Below are 22,120 nucleotides of genomic sequence, written 5' to 3'. Positions count from 1 at the left end.
TTTCCTCTGAGAGCATGTGCTTACGTTCTTTGGGGGGAGATAGCTAATAGATCAGTGATAAAATATGGTATGTCATTGTGTGTGCTATGGAGAACAACAAAGCAGAAAATGGGGTTAGATGTGTTGGGGGAGGTGAGTAAGTTGGTCTCTGAAAGCATAGTTATTGATAAGATAGTATTTGAAAGGAGTCCTGAAGTAGGTGAGGGAGCAAGCTATGCAGGAATCCAGAGGAAGAGAATCTAGGCAAAGGGAACCACACCTGCCAAAATCCTGAGATGGGAACACACTTCTCAGGCTGAAGGAACAGACAGGAGCCCAGTGTGGATGGGACTGTGGGGAGGGTAGCAGAGAGGTGTCCAGAGAGGGAGCAGGGCCAGGTTCTGTTGTCCTTTGTGGTCACAGTGAGGACTGGGCTCCGACTCTAGATGAGATGACAGTCATCAGAGGATTTGGGACAGAAAAGAGCCGTGATCTGATCGAAAGGACTCTGGCCTTGGATTAAGGTGATATCTAGAAGACAAAGGTGGAGCCAGGAGACAGTTATGAGGCTATGGTAGAATTCCAGGTGAGGGGAGATGGAGACTGGGGCCAGGGTGATGTGGAGGTGTGAGAGGTAGTAGATATAGATTAGATGATAAACACTCCTGAGACCTGGTCCTGACTGATCACTGCTCCCTGCTCTGTCAGTAAGCTCCATTTCAAGTATCTCACTCTGACTAGCACTTCCTACCTTGCAACAAACTCCCAACACATTCTAAAAACCACATTAGAAGCTACAATTTGTTGATCCTGTCACTTTTTCATTGTTCCTCCTGGCTTCATTTCCTTCCTTATTCAGCTGAGATTCCATGGTCCCATATACATTCCTTGCGCAGACTCTTATATTCCCCCCCCGCTTTTTTTTTGCATGTCGTTAACCCAGCAAAACCACAGTCTCATTAATGGCAACTCTCATTGTAATTCCCTTTCTCTAGCTACCACCCTATTTCTTGGCTCCCCTAATAGCTACACTCTTCAAGATCTGCCTACACTCGTTGTTTGTACTTCCTCTCCTCTCCTTCTTACTTAAACTCACTACGACTAGACGTTGGTGTCCACTACTGCCTGAACTGCCCCTGTGAAGGTTACCACGACTTCCAAGTTGGTAACCCCGGTGGCCACTTCCCCATCCTCATCTGATGTGATGCAGATGATCATGCCCTCCGTTTTTGAAGTTCTTTCTTCCTTTGGCTTCCAGGAGACCCAATTTCACTGGCTTTGTTCCTACTTCACTGGCCCAACTTTCCCAGTCTCCTTTCCTGGTGCCTCTCATCTTTCTAACCTCTATCAGAGTTCCTTAGGTCTCCTTTCTCTGGCTAAGCTTACAGCAGCTGATCTCTTTAAGGCTTATGATTTTAAAAATATCAGCCATAAGATGGTAATGATAACCCTATATGCAAAACAGAAAAAGAGACACAGATGTACAGAACAGACTTTTGGACTCTGTGGGAGAAGGTGAGGGTGGGATGTTTTGAGAGAACAGCATCGAAACATGTATATTATCTAGGGTGAAACAGATCACCAGCCCAGGTTGGATGCATGAGACAAGTGCTCGGGCCTGGTGCACTGGGAAGACCCAGAGGGATCGGGATGGGGAATACATGTAAATCCATGGCTGATTCATGTCAATGTATGACAAAAACCACTACAATATTGTAAAGTAATTAGCTTCCAACTAATAAAAATAAATGAAAATAAATAAATAAATAAAAATAAAAATATCAGCCGTATATTGATGACGCCTACCATATAGCTCCATCCCCAACCCCTGCCTTGAATTCCTGACAAACATCACGAGCCTGCTCACTCTTTCCTTTTGAATGATATATGAAGCTTTCTGTGTCTAAAACCAAGGTCCAGATACTGACCCCCTAAATTATGCTTCTCCTGCATTTTTCCTTAGTAAAGGGCATTTCTAGACTTTGGCTTGCTCAGGTCAATAATTTTGGAGTCATCCTTAACTCCTCTCTCTCTCTCATGCCTCAGATCCAATCGGTGAACAAATTATGCCAGTTCATGCCTTCAGGAACTGGCCGTTTCCTGGAACATATGCTAATGTGCCTCAGTGATAACCATAATTTTATCTTTTGAAACTCATTTAGAGTTTTAGAAACACCTGCAAGTCACAACAAGTTTTATGACTGTGGTTTGTAATAAAATCTGTATAATTCGCACTTCAGTCAAGAATTAAATATAAATATAAAACAGGAATGGCTTTCTTGAGTGATTTATAAATATCCCTGAAAGCCAATTCTAAAATGATAGTTTAATAAAAATGAGGAGCAGCATCAATGGAATGAATATATAACTTACCAAATTATCACTAACAAGGACGATATTTATTTAGTTTCATAGATTCAAGATTATTGTTTAAAATTTATTACTGTTCTTCATATCCATAATTTATAGTAACATTTAATGAATAATCAAAGACTTATCTACTACTGCTCTTTCATGTTGATGACAGTATTGATTCTGGAACCATGCTGCTTGAGTTCAATACTGGATCTATCATTAGCTCAAAAGCTATGTTCTCGTAGACAAGTTCCTTAAATATTCTGTGCCTCAGTTTTCCTGTCTGTAAAATGGGGATAATAGTGCTTACCCCAGAATTTCTTACTAGGTTCACATGCATTCATGTACCTAAATGTTTAGGATAGTGTCTGGCACAGAGTAAGAGATAAGAATGGTGCTAGGAATAAAAGAATCATATGTCAGAGTTTTTGTTACCAGAAGCCCTCAGGGAACTTAGGGCTTAATAGAAAATCTGAAAGGTGAAAGACATTATGAGGTTTTTAGAGGTTGTTCAAGACAACCATAAAAGAGCTATCTGAAAGCAATATGTATTAGTTATCTACAAAGTGAGAGAACTGGCCAACAAATGCCATAGACATTCAAATTGAGAGAGAAACATTAGCTCTATTGACAACCATTTAAGATAATTTATAATGAAATTTTTGTGTTTTAAATGTTTGGTTTCAATTTTAATAAAACTGAGCTCTGTACTCATAAAACAGCAATTTTGACATCTGACTATGCAGAAGCATAGGATTTTAGTACAAACTGCTAATTGTAGAGCTTTGATTAGATGCTGTAGGAAATATAGATACCTATTTATGTGCATATAAGAAGCTGCCATTTTTATTGGTACCACTACCCATTGAACTATCACAGTACTCATCAAGTTATTTTATGTATACATGTAATCTAAATTTACTATAAGGAGTATCAATTATATATCATTGTGGGCTTTTCTTCTTCTTGGCGCAATTGTACATTTATTGAAGATATATATTTAATCAACAATAGTAACTGAATACCTACTCTGGGCAAGACATGGTCATCTGCTAAAAACATGCATGCATGCATGCATTCTCAGTCATGTCTGACTCCTTGCAACCCCATGGATTGTAGCCCACCAGGCTCCTCTGTCCATGGAGTATTCCAGGAAAGAATACTGGAATTGGTTGCCATTTCCTACTCCAGGAGATTTTCCCACCCAGAGATGAAACCTGTGTCTCCTGCATCCACAGGTAGATTCTTTACCACTGTGCCACATGGGAAGCCCTAAGAACCTATATCACCAAATAAAAATGCAAGATTGCTATAGTGATGTCATTGTTTATGCCTTTCAGATAGACATGCTCTCCTGAAATGGAATTAATTGCCATTAGTCCCAAAACTGTGAAGCTCTATATTAAAGTGGATAAAGTATTTTCAAAGTCTGTCCTCAGTAAAGGGGGGAAAAAAGAACTAAAACATTTTTCTCACTTTTCCCCTTAGTTGGCCCGCCACAACAAACTTTTACAGCAGATGCTCAAACCAGGATCCGATCCAGATGATGGAGATGAAGCCTTGAAGTATTATGCCAACCATACTGCACAGATCGAGGTAACCATCAATGGGTCCAACTGTGAAAAGACATGTTTACTTTCTCTTTTAGACCATTTTCATAATTGTTTCCTAGAACAATGATGTAGAATTGAGTGATATAAACTGTGAAAATATCAACATATATACCAAAAGAGATGTGAGGGGTGGTCTGTAAGAAATCAATGTGCACATCTTTCAAAATTGTATTTTCTTTTTTGACCAAAACTATATGTAAAGTCTCTTTTGTAATTAATAAAGTTGTTTTTGTTTTCTTTGGGTCCTGGAAGATATTTTAGAGACAGGATTATTATAATAGATTCTATCATTCAAGAAATTGTTTCTTTTAAAACCCTGGAAGGCTTATTAAAGAAGAGCTCTCTGTGTAAGAAAGGGTACAGAAGGGTGGGGAAAACGGAAGGCACTAGTAAAGTTTTCATATTGATAGCATGGACTTGAAATGGTTTAACAGTTTCCATTTAAGCCTGCAGCAGTTGAGCCCCACCCCCATAAATGAGCCCTTACTTAAGGGCTGGTGGCAGTTTTGGAGGTATGGGTCAACATGGCCTTAATCATTACGTGTTGTGAGACCCATCTGGCTGTCATTTACTAGCTATGGTATCATTTTGACACTGGTTGGCAGAGATGATCAGGCAGAAGTGAGTAGAATAGTTGACGCCTGTCAAGGTAATTTACATTCACGCATTCATCCACTTTGGCAGATATTTTTTAGTTTTTAGCAGAGGGCACAATGGCATTACTGCTGTTAACTCTCAGGGTACATAATCACTGTATCTTCTTGTTTACTGTTGCCAAACCTTTGCAGTAATGATCGTTATTACCTTGTGTTACAAAGTGGATCCCTTGCTCACATTTATGAACATTAATAGCTTTGGTGGGAGACTTGACTTAGTGCAACCCAGGAGCTGGGATTTTTGCACCCACAGCAAAAACATTGCTCACTATCTCAGGTGCTTAGGGGCTGAGAAGCTGGCAAAGTTAGGAAGCCAGAGAAATTGATACAAATAGATCATCAAACCACCAAGGTTCTGTGGAAGGTCCCAGAGGCCAAAGAACAAGGTTAGTAATTAGAAGAGAATATCAGGAATAGATGGAATAGCAGGTGGACCAGAGGTAGGGGTTGAATTAATACCTCTCTGGGAGAACTGGGGACTGCAGTTGGAGTTGGACTTTTGTGGGTTCTCAGTGGTGAGGAGAGATTTAGCTGTGAATACACACATTCTGTAAATGTTTACTGAGCCTTTACTCTCTACCAGTTACATACACATAGAGAATATCATTCTGTGTAGTAATTGTATAAACAAAGGCCAAGGATATTTAGAGAAAATAGTAGTTAACTGTGCCTGGGGTATTTCAGGGTAGATTTCACAAAGAAGGTGGTATAAAATATATATTAAAAGATTGAGTAGAGGTTTCTTTCTATTAAAATTTGGGCATGGAATTCCAGGTAGAATTGAATGAAGGGAAAGAGAAAGAACATAGGAAAGGGAATGATTCTTTTCAAAGATTATTCAAATTGCTGTTTGGAGAAAGGACTGGAAAAGGGAATGAGGCAAGGAAAGCAAGTAGATGAGATAGGAAGATAGAAAAGAGAGAGATGGTGGTATTAAAGATGACAGATTGGAGGATATAGAGACACTGTATATTATATCACACACATATACATATACACAGGGCTTGATACTTGATGTTGGATTCTGCGTGTAAGGTGAGGGAAACACTGGGGAAAAGGATGCCCGTTGGGCTTCTGGTTTGAATAAATGGACAGAAATTGGTGTTATACACAAGGATCCTAACTTTGGCAGTTAAAATGATCTGGAAGGTCATTTGTTGATTCTTGGAAAATTGAATTTGAGGTGACTTGAGGAATGCATGAAGCTGGATATAGAAGTTAAGGGTTCAAAGGAATACCCTGGACTGATGATCTAAATTCTTCCTGTTGACCAACCTCATGCTCATTCAAAGACCAGCTTATATCACCTCTGCATTCATTTATTTTATCCCACTATACTCCTCCAGGCATTTTGATCATTCTATTTTTTTAAGGTGTCATGTTGAAATACTATTAGCTTCTTCTGGGTCACTGGCCCCCTACTTGAGGCAGGGACTGCTCTTAATCACCCTTTTATTTCCAATACTGAACATTGTTCTTGAAGCATAGCCTCAGAATAATGAATATTGTTGCAAATAATAGTTTGTCTATATGTTATAGGCTCAAAGACCCTGGGAAATAGGAAGGACCTTATGGGTTACCTAGTCTGTTCACCAGTCCAAGGAGGAATTGCTTTGCAATAATCCTGTTTCTGCTTTAAATTCTTCCTGTGATAGCCATCTCACTACTTCAGGAGGAAACATCTGATTTGGAATCGCTAATAATTAGAAAGTTATTTTTTGATAACACACGCAATCCAGCCCACTTTCATTTTTGCCTACTGTTCAGAATGTTTGCTCCCTGTCACTGTGATAGCTTGGTTCAGACATTTGAGTTGCCATCGTGATTACAAAATTGCAAGCCTGTATAGAGTAGGGTTCATGCTTTTTCGCTTTGAATTTCCCAGGACTCCTCACCTAAGGCCTGAAGAAGCACGTGTGGTATAAGTGTATTGAGAAAAGTGCCCCTTTTCTGGCTTTTTGCCGTTAACACATCCCCGTCTCTTTCACTTCTCCCTCCAGTCTGTCAGCGTCCCTTGTAAAATGTAACCACCAGGATCAAACATAACATGTCACAAAGGGCTGAAAAGCTTGGCTTATAGTCATCAGGACATTATTTCTTAAATGCATCTGGAGAGGTTTTTTTTTTTAATGTTTGGCACTGTTGGAACTGGTAAACCACTTTTTCCCATGGAGTTGCTTACCATACCAAACACTTCCAATTTTCATTTTGTATGATTGATTTTTTTAACCTATGTTCCAAGAATTTTTATCTCCCACTACAGATTTCTTCTTTGTTTTACAATAGTAGTCTAGTATGTGGTTTGTATATATAACATATCATTTAGGATAGTTTCAATTACAAGGAACAAAATACCAGGCTAACAGTTTTTAAACAATAAAAATATTTGATTTCCCCTCATAATGGGAAGTCTGGAGGTACCAGTAGTTCTGTAATTGATTCAATGATGCAGTGATGTCTTCAAACACTCAGACCTTTTCCATATTTTCAGCTAAGTCTTTCTTATTATGTGGGTGCTGTCTCACCTCATGGTTGCAAAATGGCTGCCAAAATTTCAAGTAGCATTATCACCTTTTTTTCTAAGCAGGGAGGAAGCGGGTACTGATGAAAAAGAGCTTTTGTGTTATACACACACATCTTTTGTTTGTCTCATGTGGCTTTCTGTCTTTTCTAGAAGGAAAATCTCCTGTGAGAGCACCTCCAGCCCCAGGATATTTCTCCATATGCCTCATTTTCCAGATATAGGTCAAGTGCTCATCACCATACCAGTCAGTAGCACAGGGAGATAGAATGACTCTTTTAGCTTAGACTAATTTCTGATTAATTTTTGAGGGCTAGATAGAGTATATAAATATGAACCTTGACAGGTAGTCTGCATGAACCCTTGTGACATAAGGACTCTGTATGACATCATTTAACTTGTTTTTCTGTCTAAAGCTAAACTGTGGTCAGGGTTTCCCAGGTAGCCTAGTGTGTCTGCGAATGCAGGAGATGCAGGTTTGATCTTTGGTCTAGGAAGATACCCTAGAGAAGGAAATGGCAACCCACTCCTGTATTCTTGCCTGAGAACTCCATGGACAGAATCCAGGGGGTCACAAAGAGTTAGATATGACTCAGCAACTAAACAACAGTTACCAATACCAAATTAGAGAAGTTCAAAACAACAAATATTCACATCTGAGTGTATGCTTGAGTGAATGTTACACATAAAAATATGTTTGCCATTATCAGGAAAACATTTTAATGACATAAAACATTTTTCTCTGTAGAACGCAGGGCACATTATGTTGAATATGTCATTTGTTCCCCAGTAGCCATTTTTAGGAAGAACAGGCTAAGAGCAGGATAAAAATATAACAAGTGCTGTGCTTAAGGTTACATAGCCAGCCACTTCCCAGTGAAGACCCTCTTAGTTCTCTGATGTACTTCTTGAAGATAAAAAAGGGTGGTGAGAGTTTAATGTTAATCGAGAAGGAATAAAGATTTTGGTTTTTGTTATTTACAGTGAAATATAATACTTATGATACATTAGTCTGATTAATTTCTCTCATTTAAAGAGAATAATATACAGGACTATTTCAGATATTTCAAGTTGGCATATTTTTTCATAGCTGAATTCATAAAGTATCATTATTGAAGTCATGCTAAAAGCAGAAAGTAGTCTAAGATTCTCCAAAGCTTAAAACAAATGCAAATTAATGTTTTTCAGATTGTTCGGCATGACAGGACAATGGAACAAATAGTATTTCCTGTCCCCAATATATGTGAATACCTCACACGAGAATCCAAGTGTCGCGTATTCAACACCACGGAGAGGGATGAACAGGGAAGTAAAGTGAATGACTTTTTCCAGCAGACTGAAGATCTCTACAATGAGATGAAGTGGCAGAAGAAAATCAGGAGTAAGTACAATGAACTGAAATGATCTGAGCCTAATGAAAATGTTTTGAGCATAATGATAGATACACCAGTACTTTGGGATACATGCCAGTGTTCATTTCAATTGGCTCTTAATTTCTTGCCGTCTGATGTTACTGAAATCAGTTATAAGCTTAAGTGTGTAAGCTCTGTCTACAGTTGGAGCCAAGACACCTGTGGCTTGAGGAACATAGAAGGTTCTGACTAATTAGATTGTCTTTAAGTACTGATCCTATAGTTTTACAAATATTATGACATCCAAGATTCCAGCTGTGGGTTTCAGCTGTGGAGCAGCTGCAGATTTGAAGTCCATGAATAGGCCTTGACCGGCCTTAGCAATCAGTCAATGGAGTGGAGAGACCCTGCATAGGCATGCCTATCTTCTTGTATCTGTGATCTTATGATCAGGTAGACTGTTTGGTGTTTTTTCTGAAACTCATTCCTTTTTTCAACATATCTGAATCTTGGCAAGTCAAAGTAAAAATTGTGTGACACTTGTATTCCAATCGGGCAAGGTTATAATGTAACACCTAAAAGTTACCGTCTTATAGTTCCCGTTACTTATTTCTCAGGTTTAAGTCTAATTGGAAATATTATGTAACAACCAAAATGGGAAAACAATCTGAAAAAGAATAGATACATGTATATGTGTAACTGAATCCCTTTGCTGTACCCCTGAAATCAATACAAGCTTGTTAATCAACTACACTCCAATAAGTTTTAAACAGTTTTTTAGTAAGACCACAAAGGATTAAAAATTTTTCAATTTTAAAATAAACTTTATTTTCCCAGATGAGAAATATCATGAGTTTTTAATAAAAATCATTGGGGGAAAACTTTGATTAGCTTTTTTCTGACTATTGGAGAGATTTTCCAGACAACAGGCATATGTTCTCAATACTTCTATTCAACAGTGTTGCATCATTTTATTTTCCTGGGAACTTCAGTGATTATGGGGTTTATAAATTTGGTTGAACTTGAGACATAACATCCTTGAATGAAGATTGTAGCATGTGTTGTCAGACTTTCTTAGCAGGATATTTGAAAAAAATAAATTACTCTCTCTTAGCACTTTCCCATGAAGAACCTTATGAAATTCAGAGAAACTTACATACTCAGAGTACATAACAGAAACTCAATTTGAAAATCAGTCATTTTATTCCTGACAAAAAGTAAATTGGATAATGAGCTAGTGCTTGTGGGGTCTGTGTTTTTGAGATAAATATTTTGTCATTTGTCAAAAGAAAAACCTTAAAATAATTTCCAATATACAGTTTACCTTTAAAATTTGGAAGCAGCTTATGATGAGGTTTTAGACAGAATCGGATTCATTTGATGGATTTGTTATTACAAATGTATGTATCAACATCTTCTAATTTTGTCTTAATATTCTGCTTTTTAAAATGAGGACTCCTAATTCAGTAATGATGAAAATGCAAATGCTTACAATTTATGGCACATTAGTCAACTAAATGCCATAGCTAATCATAGCCTACTCCAGTGTTGGAATGCTCTAACCCAAGAGAAAGAAAACAAGATGTACTGAAGGAAAGTGTAGTTTATAAGTAAGCATCAGACTTGATATTGGAATTCACAGAACATACTTTGAAAAGCTTAAAAATTTCTATTTGAAAATTGAGATGGCTTTTCCCCTCAATTGACTCCTAATATTTTAAATCTAATGTTAAACAATGGACAAGACCTGAATATGTTGTGTGACAAGCTTGTATGCATGACATGTCCAGTTTTTTAGGAGAGGTGAAAGAAACTGAGTTTTGGCTTATGTAAATTTTATTCAGTAGATGCATCTATCAATTCATTTCTGGTGACAGATACAGAATCCAATTTCTGAAAACATTCAGCAAAACCTCTCCCATTTATTGGTAGTTTTTGTTGTATCTTTCACTTCCTTTTGCTATTGCAAACCCAACAAGTTCTTGGGAAGCATAAAGGTTTAAATCTTAGGTAATATTATAAATCAGTAGTTCTCAGTAAGCAGTGCTGTGCCATGCTATTAAGTTTGAGTTTCAGGTGACTGTGACTGTGATTTGAAACTTTCACCAGAGATACATCTGTGCAAAGGGTGGGGGTTTTATTTTAAGACAGGGGAGTGAGTAATATCAATTAATTGATATTACTAAATTACACAGCAATGTATACCATTCCATTAAAAGGGGCCCCAGTTGACTGCTAAACTTCCTTCCCCCAACCTGCTCTAGGGATATATTAAAAAGAATTAACCCAGAGTCATCTTTTCTGACCAGAATTAGCAGTTGCAGAATTACTCACCCTTCTACAATGGCTTAGGCGTAAACTGGCTAAAGAAAAGAAGGAATCAAATGGAAAACTCCTTTATGGTATTGATGATAAATATTCTAAAATAAGTTGCATTAAATGCTTGTTTATATATACTTTTATAGTAGTTTGCAAAAATGCATTTAGGAAAATGTTATTTCAGTAGGCCTCTGATATTGAAATCAAAATTCATTTTCTGTTCTGTCCCACTGTGCCTCTTTCTCACCAGGTAATCCTGCCCTGTTCTGGTTCTCAAGGCATATTTCTCTCTGGGGGAGCATCTCCTTCAACCTGGCTGTGTTCATCAACTTAGCTGTGGCTCTCTTCTACCCATTTGGGGATGATGGAGATGAAGGCAAGTGCTTGTCTGTCTTTAAATGATAAATATCTTAGAGTCTAAAAACAATACTTTTGATGCATGCCTTAACTATTTAGACCTTCCCAGTTACAACAATTTCATTCTTGTTACATAGCTTTTCTTCATTCACTGGAAACAGAATGATCGTAAGTAGAATAGGCAGAAAATGATCGTCAATGTAAATATTTTTCAAGAAGTTCATATACAGAAGAGCTAGAAGAGCTATATTGATAAATAAGGCAAGAAAAAATATTTCTACCTTATTTTGTGAGTAAAGGCATTTTATGTATCATCTCAATCATATAAATACATGGGAAAGTGAGAGATGTATGCCAAAATGTTGATTGTGATTATCTTAAGTAGTAGAATCTCTATTTTACTCTCTTTTCTTTGTTTTTGGTATTGTCTTAAGGATTCTACAGTGAGCATGCAGGTAATTTGAAAAATAATTTTAAATGTACAGCATAAGGCAGATTATAATAACTTTAAGGATTCTACAGTGAGCATGCAGGTATTTTGAAAAGTAATTTTTTTGTGTGTGTGTGTAATAGAGTTTTATTAAAGTATAAAGGAGATAGAGAAAGCTTCTGACATAGGCATCAGAAGGGGGCAAAAGAGTACCCCCTTTGCTAGTATTAGCAATGGAGTTATATACTCTCCAATGAATCCAAAGAATGTCTGGAGGCTGCAAAGACCTCACCAGACCCACTCCCATAATTTACATTTTAAGATAACAGAGTTCGCCAGAAGGTTTAATCCAAAGATTGTCCTCAGGCAGGATACATCCTTGTAAAGACCAGACCTACTCCCATAATTTATGTTTTAAGATAACAGAATTAGCCAGAGGGTTTAATCCAAAGACTGTCCTCAGGCAGGATACATTATTGTTATATAATCCTAAGGAATGTAGAGGAAAAAAGTAAAAGTTTGTCCTTTCTTCCTCCTTGAATATCCCAGACCTCTCTCTCCTTGGGGACCCTTAGACTTCTTATCAACCTGCCTAGGAAATGACTCTCATATTCCCCCCTTTTCTTTTAGGAGAATTATGTTGCCTAGGGAAAAGGGGCGTCGTTCTCATTCCATAACTGCTTCCGAGCTGACAAGGGGCGTTGTCCCTAAATTGGTGAGGCAACATATTCTCCTAATCCTCATAGTGAGGATGTCTGATCCAGGGGCTCTAAGTAATAGTTGGAGGAGGCTGTGGCACTCATAGGAGCTTGGACAACTATTTGTAAATTAAAAGCTTTTAGACTGTTAGAAAACCCCATTATACAGTTACAGACGTAAGGCAAAATAGTCATTAAACCAAGTTAAAATCAAAATGAAAAGTCACATTATGTCCATAGTTACATCAGTCCATCTTAAGGTTGTTAGATGTCATCAGTTTAAGAAGAGGTATCACATGCGATTGTTGAAGTTACTTGCAGACTTGGAGAAAGTCCTTTCCTTGAAGTGGAGAAGTCCACCATGGAACGCCTTCCACTGATGAAGAGGGGAGTGCTCCGCAGACCCAGCAGTTAGACCGATTGTGGAATGCAGCATAGGAGTGAGCCCAGGACAGGAAGGCATTGTCTTGAGGATCAAACGGCAGACTCAGGATTTCTGGAGTCAGCAGAAGTAGGCTCACATAGATTATTGGGCCCATCTTTTGGCTCCTCCAGACAGTCCCATTACGGAAGCGGATCGGGAAGAAAGTGGGCCAGGGGCTTCAGTAAGCACGGAGTAAGTTGCCTCAGTATCTAAAAGGAAATTGACGGATTGGCCTCCCACCGTTATCAATACCCGGGGTTCCTCAGGTGTAACTAGGACAGGAGCTTGTGTGGGGACCCCCGGGCACCTTCAGTCCTGATTGTCTTGAGAGTCAGACCCCTAAGACCTACGCCTCTGGGGGCAGTCTCTCCTCCAGTGTGGTCCCTTGCAGACCGGGCATGGAGCCGGAGGCGGCTTAGATGCCTGAGCAGGCAATCCCGCTTGAGATGCCCCTCCTTTCCACAGCAATAGCAAGCCCATCCCTTTTCACCTGGGTCCCTCTGGGCATTTTTCTCAGGCTGTTTAAGAACGGTTTTCATAGCCATTGCGAGGGCTTCCGCCTTTTCCTTCGTCTTTCTCTGCCTTTCTTTCTTTTCCTCATATTCCCTTCCATAATAGATTGTCTGAGCCAGTTGTAACAGATTATCTAAAGACCAATTTGGTCCATACGCCCATTTTGATAACTTAAGGCGAATATCTGGAGCCGACTGAGTGAGAAATCTATCCTTTAAGATCACTTTTCCCTCCTCACTTTCGGGATCAATCTCAGTGAATCTGTGAAGGGCTTCTCTCAGTCTGTCTAGGAATTTACCAGGAGCTTCTTTCTCCTCCTGTTCTATGTCTGCCAGTTAGCCATAGTTTAAAGGCTTAGAACGCGCCTGTCTGAGAATACATCTGACAAAATGACTCTGATCCCATCTTCCTTTAGCAGTGTTATAGTCCCAGTCTGGTTCTGTAGCTGGGACCGCCTGACTCCCAGTGGGGAGGGCAGTTATCTCGTCCTCCCTCTTTCCCACTGATTCATTACCAAGCCATTCATCTCCATAAGCAACCACTTTTCCCAAAACTCGAGCCTTTGAGTCGGGAGTCAGCGTTTGTCCCAAGATATACATCACATCCTTCCAAGTGAGGTCATAATGCAGAGTAACACCTTTAAAAGCTCTAATATATTTTTCTGGGTCCTCTAAATAGTCTCCCAGATCCTCCTTGATTCTTTGTATCTCTTGATAAGAGAAAGGCTTATTAACTCTCATAGACTGATAATTTCTCCCGGTGGGTACTTCGTGAAGAGGCAACAGCATGAGTGGCTGTCCCTCAGTCTCTCTGGCTACTCTGGACATATCCCAGGGATAGATTGGAGAAACCTGCTTTTCTTTATCTCTTTGCCTTCTGTCCTCCCTCTCATCTCTTACTTCGATGGTCTGAGTTTCTACTGAAACCAGAGTAGTTTGAACCTCAGCTTGGAGCCCCGGATACGGGGGCAAAGTAGGAGGACAGGGGGGAGCGGAAGGTTTCACACCCAAATCTACACCCTTAGGACATAAGACTGGCATATTTCACAGAGAGAAAAAGGGCAACACATACGCTACTTCTACCCATTTCCCTTGCTTTTTACAGAACTGGTCTAATTGTAAAACAGTATTATACTTAAGAGACCCTCCAACTGGCCACCGTTCGCCATCCTCCAGTGGGTACCGTGGCCATGCAGTATCACATAGTAAGACCAGGTGTGTCTTCTTTAAGCCCTGGGGATCAAATCTATCCCAGTTTTTCAGGATACAGTTCAAAGGAGTGAGGCTGGAATTGTTAGCTCCCATCTGTAAGAGAGAAAAAAAGCGACCAGCGCCATTTTTCTACCGGAGGCGTCCCTCCCTGCTCTAGATGGGGGTGTAGACAGACGTTACACCAAAAGCTTTTCCTTCCTGGTCGGACTTAGTCTGTCCCTTACCGACGCAGGCGTCGCACTCGTCCCTCCCAGTTCTACCACCGAGACGGGGTGGGGATGCACCAGGGGTAGACCTGATGGCATCCCTGACTGACGTCCAGCCCTTCACCTCACTTGCCTCTGATGCCACCCGGGGTGCAATCAGAGTAACCTTCCGGAATGCCTCCCAGGCTAAGACCTCTGGGGGACACATTCGTCACCTGAGTGCTGTGCACGACCCTGAGTGTATTCCTGACCACAGTAAGACCGACACAAACATGAAACTGAGATGTTCCTTCCAAGCGTCACCACACCGGTATAAGAGCCTCCTCTGGTCCACTAAGAGCCAGTGTTACCAAAGGAGAAAACCATTGCAGTTCCAATCCGAGTAACCTTTAACCTCAGAGATGCTCTGGGAGTTAAAGCTCCATCTAGCTGCCGAACTTTCCATGCCTAGCGAGGCTAGGCGCCTCCTGACTACCAATCCAAATTTGAGACCTAGGCCACAGTACAGTATCAACATAGATTACAAGCCCCTTGAAAACCTATGATCCGTCCGATAGATAAGGTTAGTACTTCTAATTCCCAAGGAGTTATGAAATGGCCAAAGAGACCAAAAAGTTTGACCGAGAAAGGAGGGTTCGGTCCACATGCTTTGCCCGTTTCTGGTCGGTTCCCAAAGGAGACATTGGTTGCCTCTTGGCATTGGCAGATCGGTATAAACCCCCAACAGGTTTCTGCCATAAGCCTTATGAGGTCGCCGTGGAACCGCAGAGCAGGGCTCCTCACTTGCTTCGAGCAGGGCGTTTCATTCATTTACACAAGCACACCATAGAGTTAGTAAAGTACAGCGGAAAATGTGTTCGCTAGGAGAAAAAAGAACTAGAGCTCCAAGCATCCTTACCTTGTCCTGAAGGATCCCGGACGAGCCCCCAAGATGAAAGGTTGTTACTGAACGATGAGACGCGGGATTCTTGGCCTCCGGAGATGAATTCAATCCGGGGCCAGAGACGAGGCTGGATCGCTCAGAGCTTTTGTGTAATAAAGTTTTATTAAAGTATAAAGGAGATAGAGAAAGCTTCTGACATAGGCATCAGAAGGGGGCAAAAGAGTACCCCCTGAAAAGTAATTTTAAATGTACAGCACAAGGCAGATTATAATAATAGAGCACAAAGGATATTGACCATGAAGTTAATATTATCAGACTGCTGATACATGAGGTTTTGTGAAAGCAATGACAAGAAAAATTATCCCATGTTAAGTGAAACGGGAAATAATAGGAGAGATACACTAAAGACTGTGGAAATTAAGTTTTCTTTAAATCTGGCAAAAGAATGTGGGAGAATATGTCATAATCTGTATCCTGATTGGGATACAATCAGGTAGATAACTTTGGAATGGGCATTGAAAGAATGGCTCAGAGGACAGGATGAGAGATACCAGCAAATAATAACCACAAGATGCTTTTGTATCTCATCAGTTTATAGGATTATGTGAGAATTTAATGAGATGTCATAGGTAAAGCATTAAGAATAGCCACTAGTAATCATATGATACCAAAAAATAAAACTTGAATTTGCCACTCATCTTCAACTATTTACATAGCACTTACATTTTATCTGGGCTTCCCTGGGGGCTCAGACAGTAAAGAATCTGCTTGCAATGCAGGAAACACAGGTTCTATTGGGGTTGGGAGATCCCCTGGAGAAGGACATGGCAACCCACTCCAGTATTCTTGCCTGGAGAATTTCATGGACAGAGGAGCCTGGTGGGCTGTAGTCCATGGGGTCACAAAGAGTCAGACACGACTGAGCAATTAACACTACTACTGCTAATCATTTGATAAAGCTTAGTTGTTGTTACAAGGTGAATATTAATACTACAAAGGGAAGCTCAGTGGAAAGGAGGGTATGAGAAGAGCAAGAGGTATTTCAACCTATTTCGGATGTGAGTAGGAAGGGGAGTGAGCAGGAAGGGAAATGGGATTGCAGAAGTAATTTGCTATTTCTAAGGTCTGTTACAGATGGCAGATAGCAAAGTTCTAGCCTTTGGGTATAATCTGAGTAGTTATAGAAAGGTTTGATTTTTTTTAGAAGGTACGCCAGTGCTAGTAAAAGAATATTAGACAAGGGAGTAGGTGTGTGAGTTAAATAGCAATGAACACAGCAAATATTTGGCCGTCCATTGTGGGGAAGTTGCAAATACAGCAGGAAGTGGAAACAGCTGTCTTCACTGTGTTTAGTCTCGTTTACTGATGATAGCCCTCTTGGCACAAAAGAACATAACTTTCGTAAAGAGAGAAGCCCAGCCTGAAATGATAAATTAGTATCATCTGCACACGGAATGCTAACTAGATTGTAGCATCCTGGTAAATAGAGCATAAAGTCTTAGATATAGAAGCAGTTCTGGAAATTATCTAATATCAAATCATCATTGACACATAAAGAGATGGAAGCCCAGAGAAGAATGGCAGATCTAAGACTGAACGGTTAAAGCATTTGTTTATGCTCTTGGACTTTTCTGCAGGATGATTAGGTTAGAAGTGTGTCAATAACAGGTGCCCCTTTATACAGAGGCACATCTTCCCTAAGTTCTATTCTGTGATACACCTTACAAGACCACCAGAGCCGAAGTATATAGCTTGTGCTGCCACCTGTTATATGTTAAATATGATGGTGATGGGCACGGGTACCCTCTGAACATCTACTCTTTACTCATTCAGGGGAAAGTAAAGCACCTGATGCATTTTTCATACTTGCCTGACTAATAACAGTTGTAATAGTATTGCTAATGAGATAATAGCAACTGTTATTGTTTACTGTTTAGATTGGATCAGGCAAAGTGCTAAGCATGTCACATACATAATTCCATGTAATCTTCCTGACAATTCTATAAAGTATGAAGAACTTGAGGCTTTGGAAGATTTGACCAGTAATTCCGGAGTCTGGAAATACATACTTTTTAACAAGTTTCCCGAGGTGTCACTAATACAGCCGGTCCTTGAACAAGAACTTGAAACTACATATATGGTAAAATTGGGAATGAGGCTCCAGCCTCAGAAAGAAGTAAGACCAACAAAAACAAGGCAGGAAGACAAGGTTTGTCCTCATCAGGCACAGGTGTGCACTTTACTCTTCTGATAGCACCGAATAGAGGCTAACAGCAGTAACCGAGGTGGAGGCTCACTCTTAAGTGTCTGGGTGTGGGTAGGGCACTAAGGGGAAAGGGAAAGCATGTGCTGCCATTTTGGCAGTATGGAACCCCAAGGTTATATTTGGGTAATCTGCTTACAGTTCTAGATGGGTTATTTAATTATAGCTCCATGAATAAGGTTACAGTTTTGATCAGGATTAGCTGAGCCTCCAACCTTCTGTTACATGCTATGCATAGCTGGGAAGGCTGAGAAAGCAAAGTTAAGACTGATTACTATACTTGGCCATCAGAACTGGCTGGAGAAGGTAAATTCTGTGCTGGATATGCAAGTCTCTAACACTGGATTTTGTCAAGCATAGGCTGGATGACTCCTTGGCTGGGACGCTTTGAGACGATTTAGAGATGAATTAGTTGATCATTAAGATTCCTTCCAAAAAAGTGCTACCAAAAATGATGGGAATGTGTCAAAGAACACAGGATTCAACTTGAAAGGTCTCCCAGTGGCCAAGTCTGTGGAAATTTTGAGATAAAAATAGTTACAGTAATACATAATAACCCGCAGAATAAAATGAGAATCCAGGAATCCATATTGGTAGAGGAGAAAGCTCTTCCTTACAATAGTATTCCTGTTAATCAGTATAGAAGGAGTTAATAGAAATAGAATGTTGCTGTTTGGCAAATTCCATATAACAGTAATAATCATCAGTGGATGCTGAAATTAATAGAGATGTGTTAGATAAGAAAGTATAATGAGAAACAGGATATTGACATAGTCAAAGTATTTCCCCATAATATACTTATTATGAAAGAGAGTGACTTTAAAGTGGAGAAATCACTTTAATTATGTGACCAATGTTAATGTCACCAGTGAAGGGACACAGCAACATCAGGTGCCTCTTGACATGATGTGCTGACAAGGATATGGCATCTTTTGACAAAAATGCATAAAGTGAGGAAATTTCAGACAAATCCAGAATGAGAAATATTCTACAAAATAATTGGCCAGTACTCTTGAAGCTTGTGAAGTCAAAGAAGTACTGAGGAATTAAAAGAGACTAAGAGACATGACAGCTAAATGCAATGTGTGATCCTGGTTCAGAAAAAAAGACATGATTTTGGCAGTTCATGAACTTTGAATAAAGGTCTTTAGATTAAAGTGGTTGTTGTTCAGTCACTAAGTGTCCCACTCTTTGTGACTCCAGGGACTGCAGCACGCCGGGCTCCTCTGTGCTCTACCATCTCCTGGAGTTTATTCACATTAGTGTCCATAGAGTCAGTGATGGTCCAGCCATCTCATCTTCTGCTGTCCCCTTCTCCTGTTGCCTTCTATCTTTTCCAACGTCAGAGTCTTTTCCAGTGAGTCAGCTCTACATCAAGTGGCCAAAGTATTGGTACTTCAGCTTCAGCATCAGTCCTTCCAATGAATATTCAGGATTGATTTCCTTTAGGATTGACTGGTTTGATCTCCTTGCTGTCCAGGGACTCTCAACAGTCTTCTCCAGCAACACAGTTTGAAAGCATCAGTTCTGTGGTGCTCAGCCTTCTTTGTGGTCCAACTCCATTAATGTCATATATCATATTAATTTCCAGACATTGATCATTGTTGTGTGATTATGTAAACTGTCGATATTTGGGGAAGCCAGGTAAAGAGTCAATGAGAATTTTGTATTATATCTGCAACTGTAACATTAGTCAGAAGGAGTTCTAAAATAAAAAGTTAAAAAAGAAAAAATAAGTAAATATGAGGATTCCATCCAGCTCTGAGGTTCCTGTATTCTGGGGAGAAGTTGATCACAAAATCACCTGGTGAATCTTGAGCCAGGAAAAAAGACCTGTGGTCCAAACGGGCCACCTTTTCCAACCCCAGATCCTAATATAAGCTGCTCCGGAGTCACTTTGGCTAATGTGTCAGGTGAGGCAGAGAGGCTGGCAGCGGGGGAAATGGGCTGTGTATGCTGTCTCCAAGGGTATTTTCCAGTCTGAACACACAGTGAGCTTGTGGGAATCACTTATGTCCAGATATCTGGTTCATGCTTACGTTGTAATATTAACTGAGAGAACATTGTCTGCCTTGAACCAGAGTAGTAACATATGATAATAAAAGGAAGATACTTAATGGAAGGTGATTCTCAGAGTACCAGCTTGTAAGACGTCCACCCTCCCAACCCCTACTGCCAATAAGCTCCTTCTGTAGTTGGGCTTTGCAGAGCTTTCTTTGAATTTTTTCAAGAATCCAGGGCCTATTGGTGTGGCTGTAGATTTTGGTGTGGGTTTCCTTGTTTGGTTGATTAGTTTATATGCTTAACATATGCTTCTCTAAAAATGAAACTTGTGCCAAAGTTAGGGAATGAGGTCATGCTGGTTGTGGCTGAAGCCACAGTTATCGATGCTAGGGAATCTCCGAGATGCCTACTCAGAAGTTGAGCATTGCCATGCCAACCATCCCTGCCCAGTTTGGCAAAGGCAGAGGGGTCAGCAGAGAATTGTGCCTTCTTATATCCATTTAGCATGTGATTTTTTAAAAATACTGTGTTCAGATTTGGGATGTCATTCTTTTTCCCTCAAGTGCTTTGTGTTAAAGGAAATAAAATTTCAAGGTGATTTTAATTCATTCACCGTAATAGCAACCACTGATAGAGTGTGGCTGGATGCCAGACACCGTGCTTGACCCTAGAGATACAAACCCTGGGAGAACTAGAGATACAACCTAGAGATACAAACCTAGAGATACAAACCCTGGGAGAACTGACCTTGTCCTTAAGGAGCTTATAGTCTAGTTAAAGGATGAAGAAAGCAGTGAGACACAATAGTAAGGAACACCCATAGATTTATCTAATTTGCGTTAGCTAGACTGAGAAGGGGGAAATAGGAAACTCTTACAAGTCTCCACTGGAGGCAGAGGAGTGGAGAGAGGGGAGTAAGATGCAGCATGTTTTATCAGTTAGCAGTACCAACCTTTTTGGCTTCCCTGGTGCCTCAGGGGTAAGGAATCTTCCTGCAATGCAGGAGAAATAGTTTGATTCCCAAGTTGGGAAGATCCCCTGGAGGAAGGCAAAGCAACCCTCTCTAGTATTCCTGCCTGGAGAATCCCATGGACAGAGGAACCTAGTGGGCTACAGTCCTTGGGGTTGCAAAGAGTTGGACATGACTGAAGCGACTTAGCATGCACACACAAACTTTTTGGCACCTGGGACCAGTTTCATAGAAGACAATTTTTCCCTAGACCATGGGATATGAGCTATGGAGAGTGACTGTAAATACAGGTGAAGCTTCACTTGCTCAGTACTGGTTTGTGGCCCAGGGCCTGGGAACCCCTGCTATAAGTAAACTTAAAACAAGTCAGTGTGAAGTAGATAGGAGAGTAGAATTGCAGTCTCCAGTGTTTCTATTTGAATTTTCTTTTATTAAGGACAAGTGTTATACTCTAATATTTTAAAATATATAGAGTGAATTCTTAAATTTTTTTCTATTATAAAGTAATACATGATCATTAGAGAAAAGTAATACAAATATCAAGAAGACAGTCCCCTCTTTCCACCCTTAATGGATAAAAAATGGCTTTGACAGTCTACTGTCTTCTAAAGTTTGTCAGAGGATTTCAGTTTATTTTTCTAGCTGAAGATCAAATCTTCAGCTAAAAACCAATGTGATCATTCTTACAAAATATAATTACAAATTGTTGTCAATTGACAATAGTGTAAATGGCCATTTAAGTAACTTTTAAATTTATTTACTCTTCACAAATACATATTTAACATTAAACTATGTGCAGGGTACTAAGCTAGACACTGTTCGAGTTCTCTCTACAAAGGGATCAAATATCCAGTTTGAAGTTCATGGTTATAATTTCTTATTGGATCAAGAGGAAATCTCAGTGAGCCAGATACTGTCTGAGAAAGGGTGGTCAAGTTGTGGTTAGTTTATCAGGCATTAGTGACAATGCACGGTGTGATTAGCAGCGCCAAAGTTGAAACTTTTAAAATAAGAATGTCACACCAAGACATTGCTTATGAATCATACTGAAGAATCTAGTGACTGGATGAGAGTTAAGTGTGCAAAGATGTTGGCAGTTTTACTAAAGAGTGAAGCTCCACAACTTGGGGAATTTATAACTAGAGATTGACTTACTCAAAACGAGCTCACAGATTATGTTTCTATTTATAGTCAACAAATAATCGGTGCTTCCCAGGTGGCACCGGTGGTAAAGAACCTGCTTGCCAGCGCAGGAGATGTAAGAGACTTGGGTTTGATCCCTGGGTCAGGAAGATGCCCCAGAGGAGGGAATGGCTACCCACTTCAGTATTCTTGTCTGGAGAATTCCATGGACAGAGGAGCCTGG

General features: G+C 40.0%; 1 protein-coding gene across 3 annotated transcripts in view; it reads left to right on the top strand.

Moving 5' to 3' along the window:
- Positions 1–22,120, top strand: part of ITPR2 (inositol 1,4,5-trisphosphate receptor type 2) — a 563,379-nt gene that overhangs the window by 434,495 nt on the left and 106,764 nt on the right. For all 3 annotated transcript variants that reach the window (XM_043881798.1, XM_043881799.1, XM_043881800.1), the window contains 3 exons: positions 3,823–3,930; positions 8,313–8,505; positions 11,046–11,171. In XM_043881798.1, coding sequence (XP_043737733.1) covers positions 3,823–3,930; positions 8,313–8,505; positions 11,046–11,171 — 427 coding nt within the window. The remainder of the gene's footprint in view (positions 1–3,822; positions 3,931–8,312; positions 8,506–11,045; positions 11,172–22,120) is intronic.

This window comes from Cervus elaphus, chromosome 22 (genome assembly GCF_910594005.1).
Source record: "Cervus elaphus chromosome 22, mCerEla1.1, whole genome shotgun sequence".
NCBI lineage: Eukaryota > Metazoa > Chordata > Mammalia > Artiodactyla > Cervidae > Cervus > Cervus elaphus.
The sequence above is the reverse complement of the archived record's forward strand: the minus strand, read 5'-3'. Positions and strand labels throughout refer to the sequence as shown.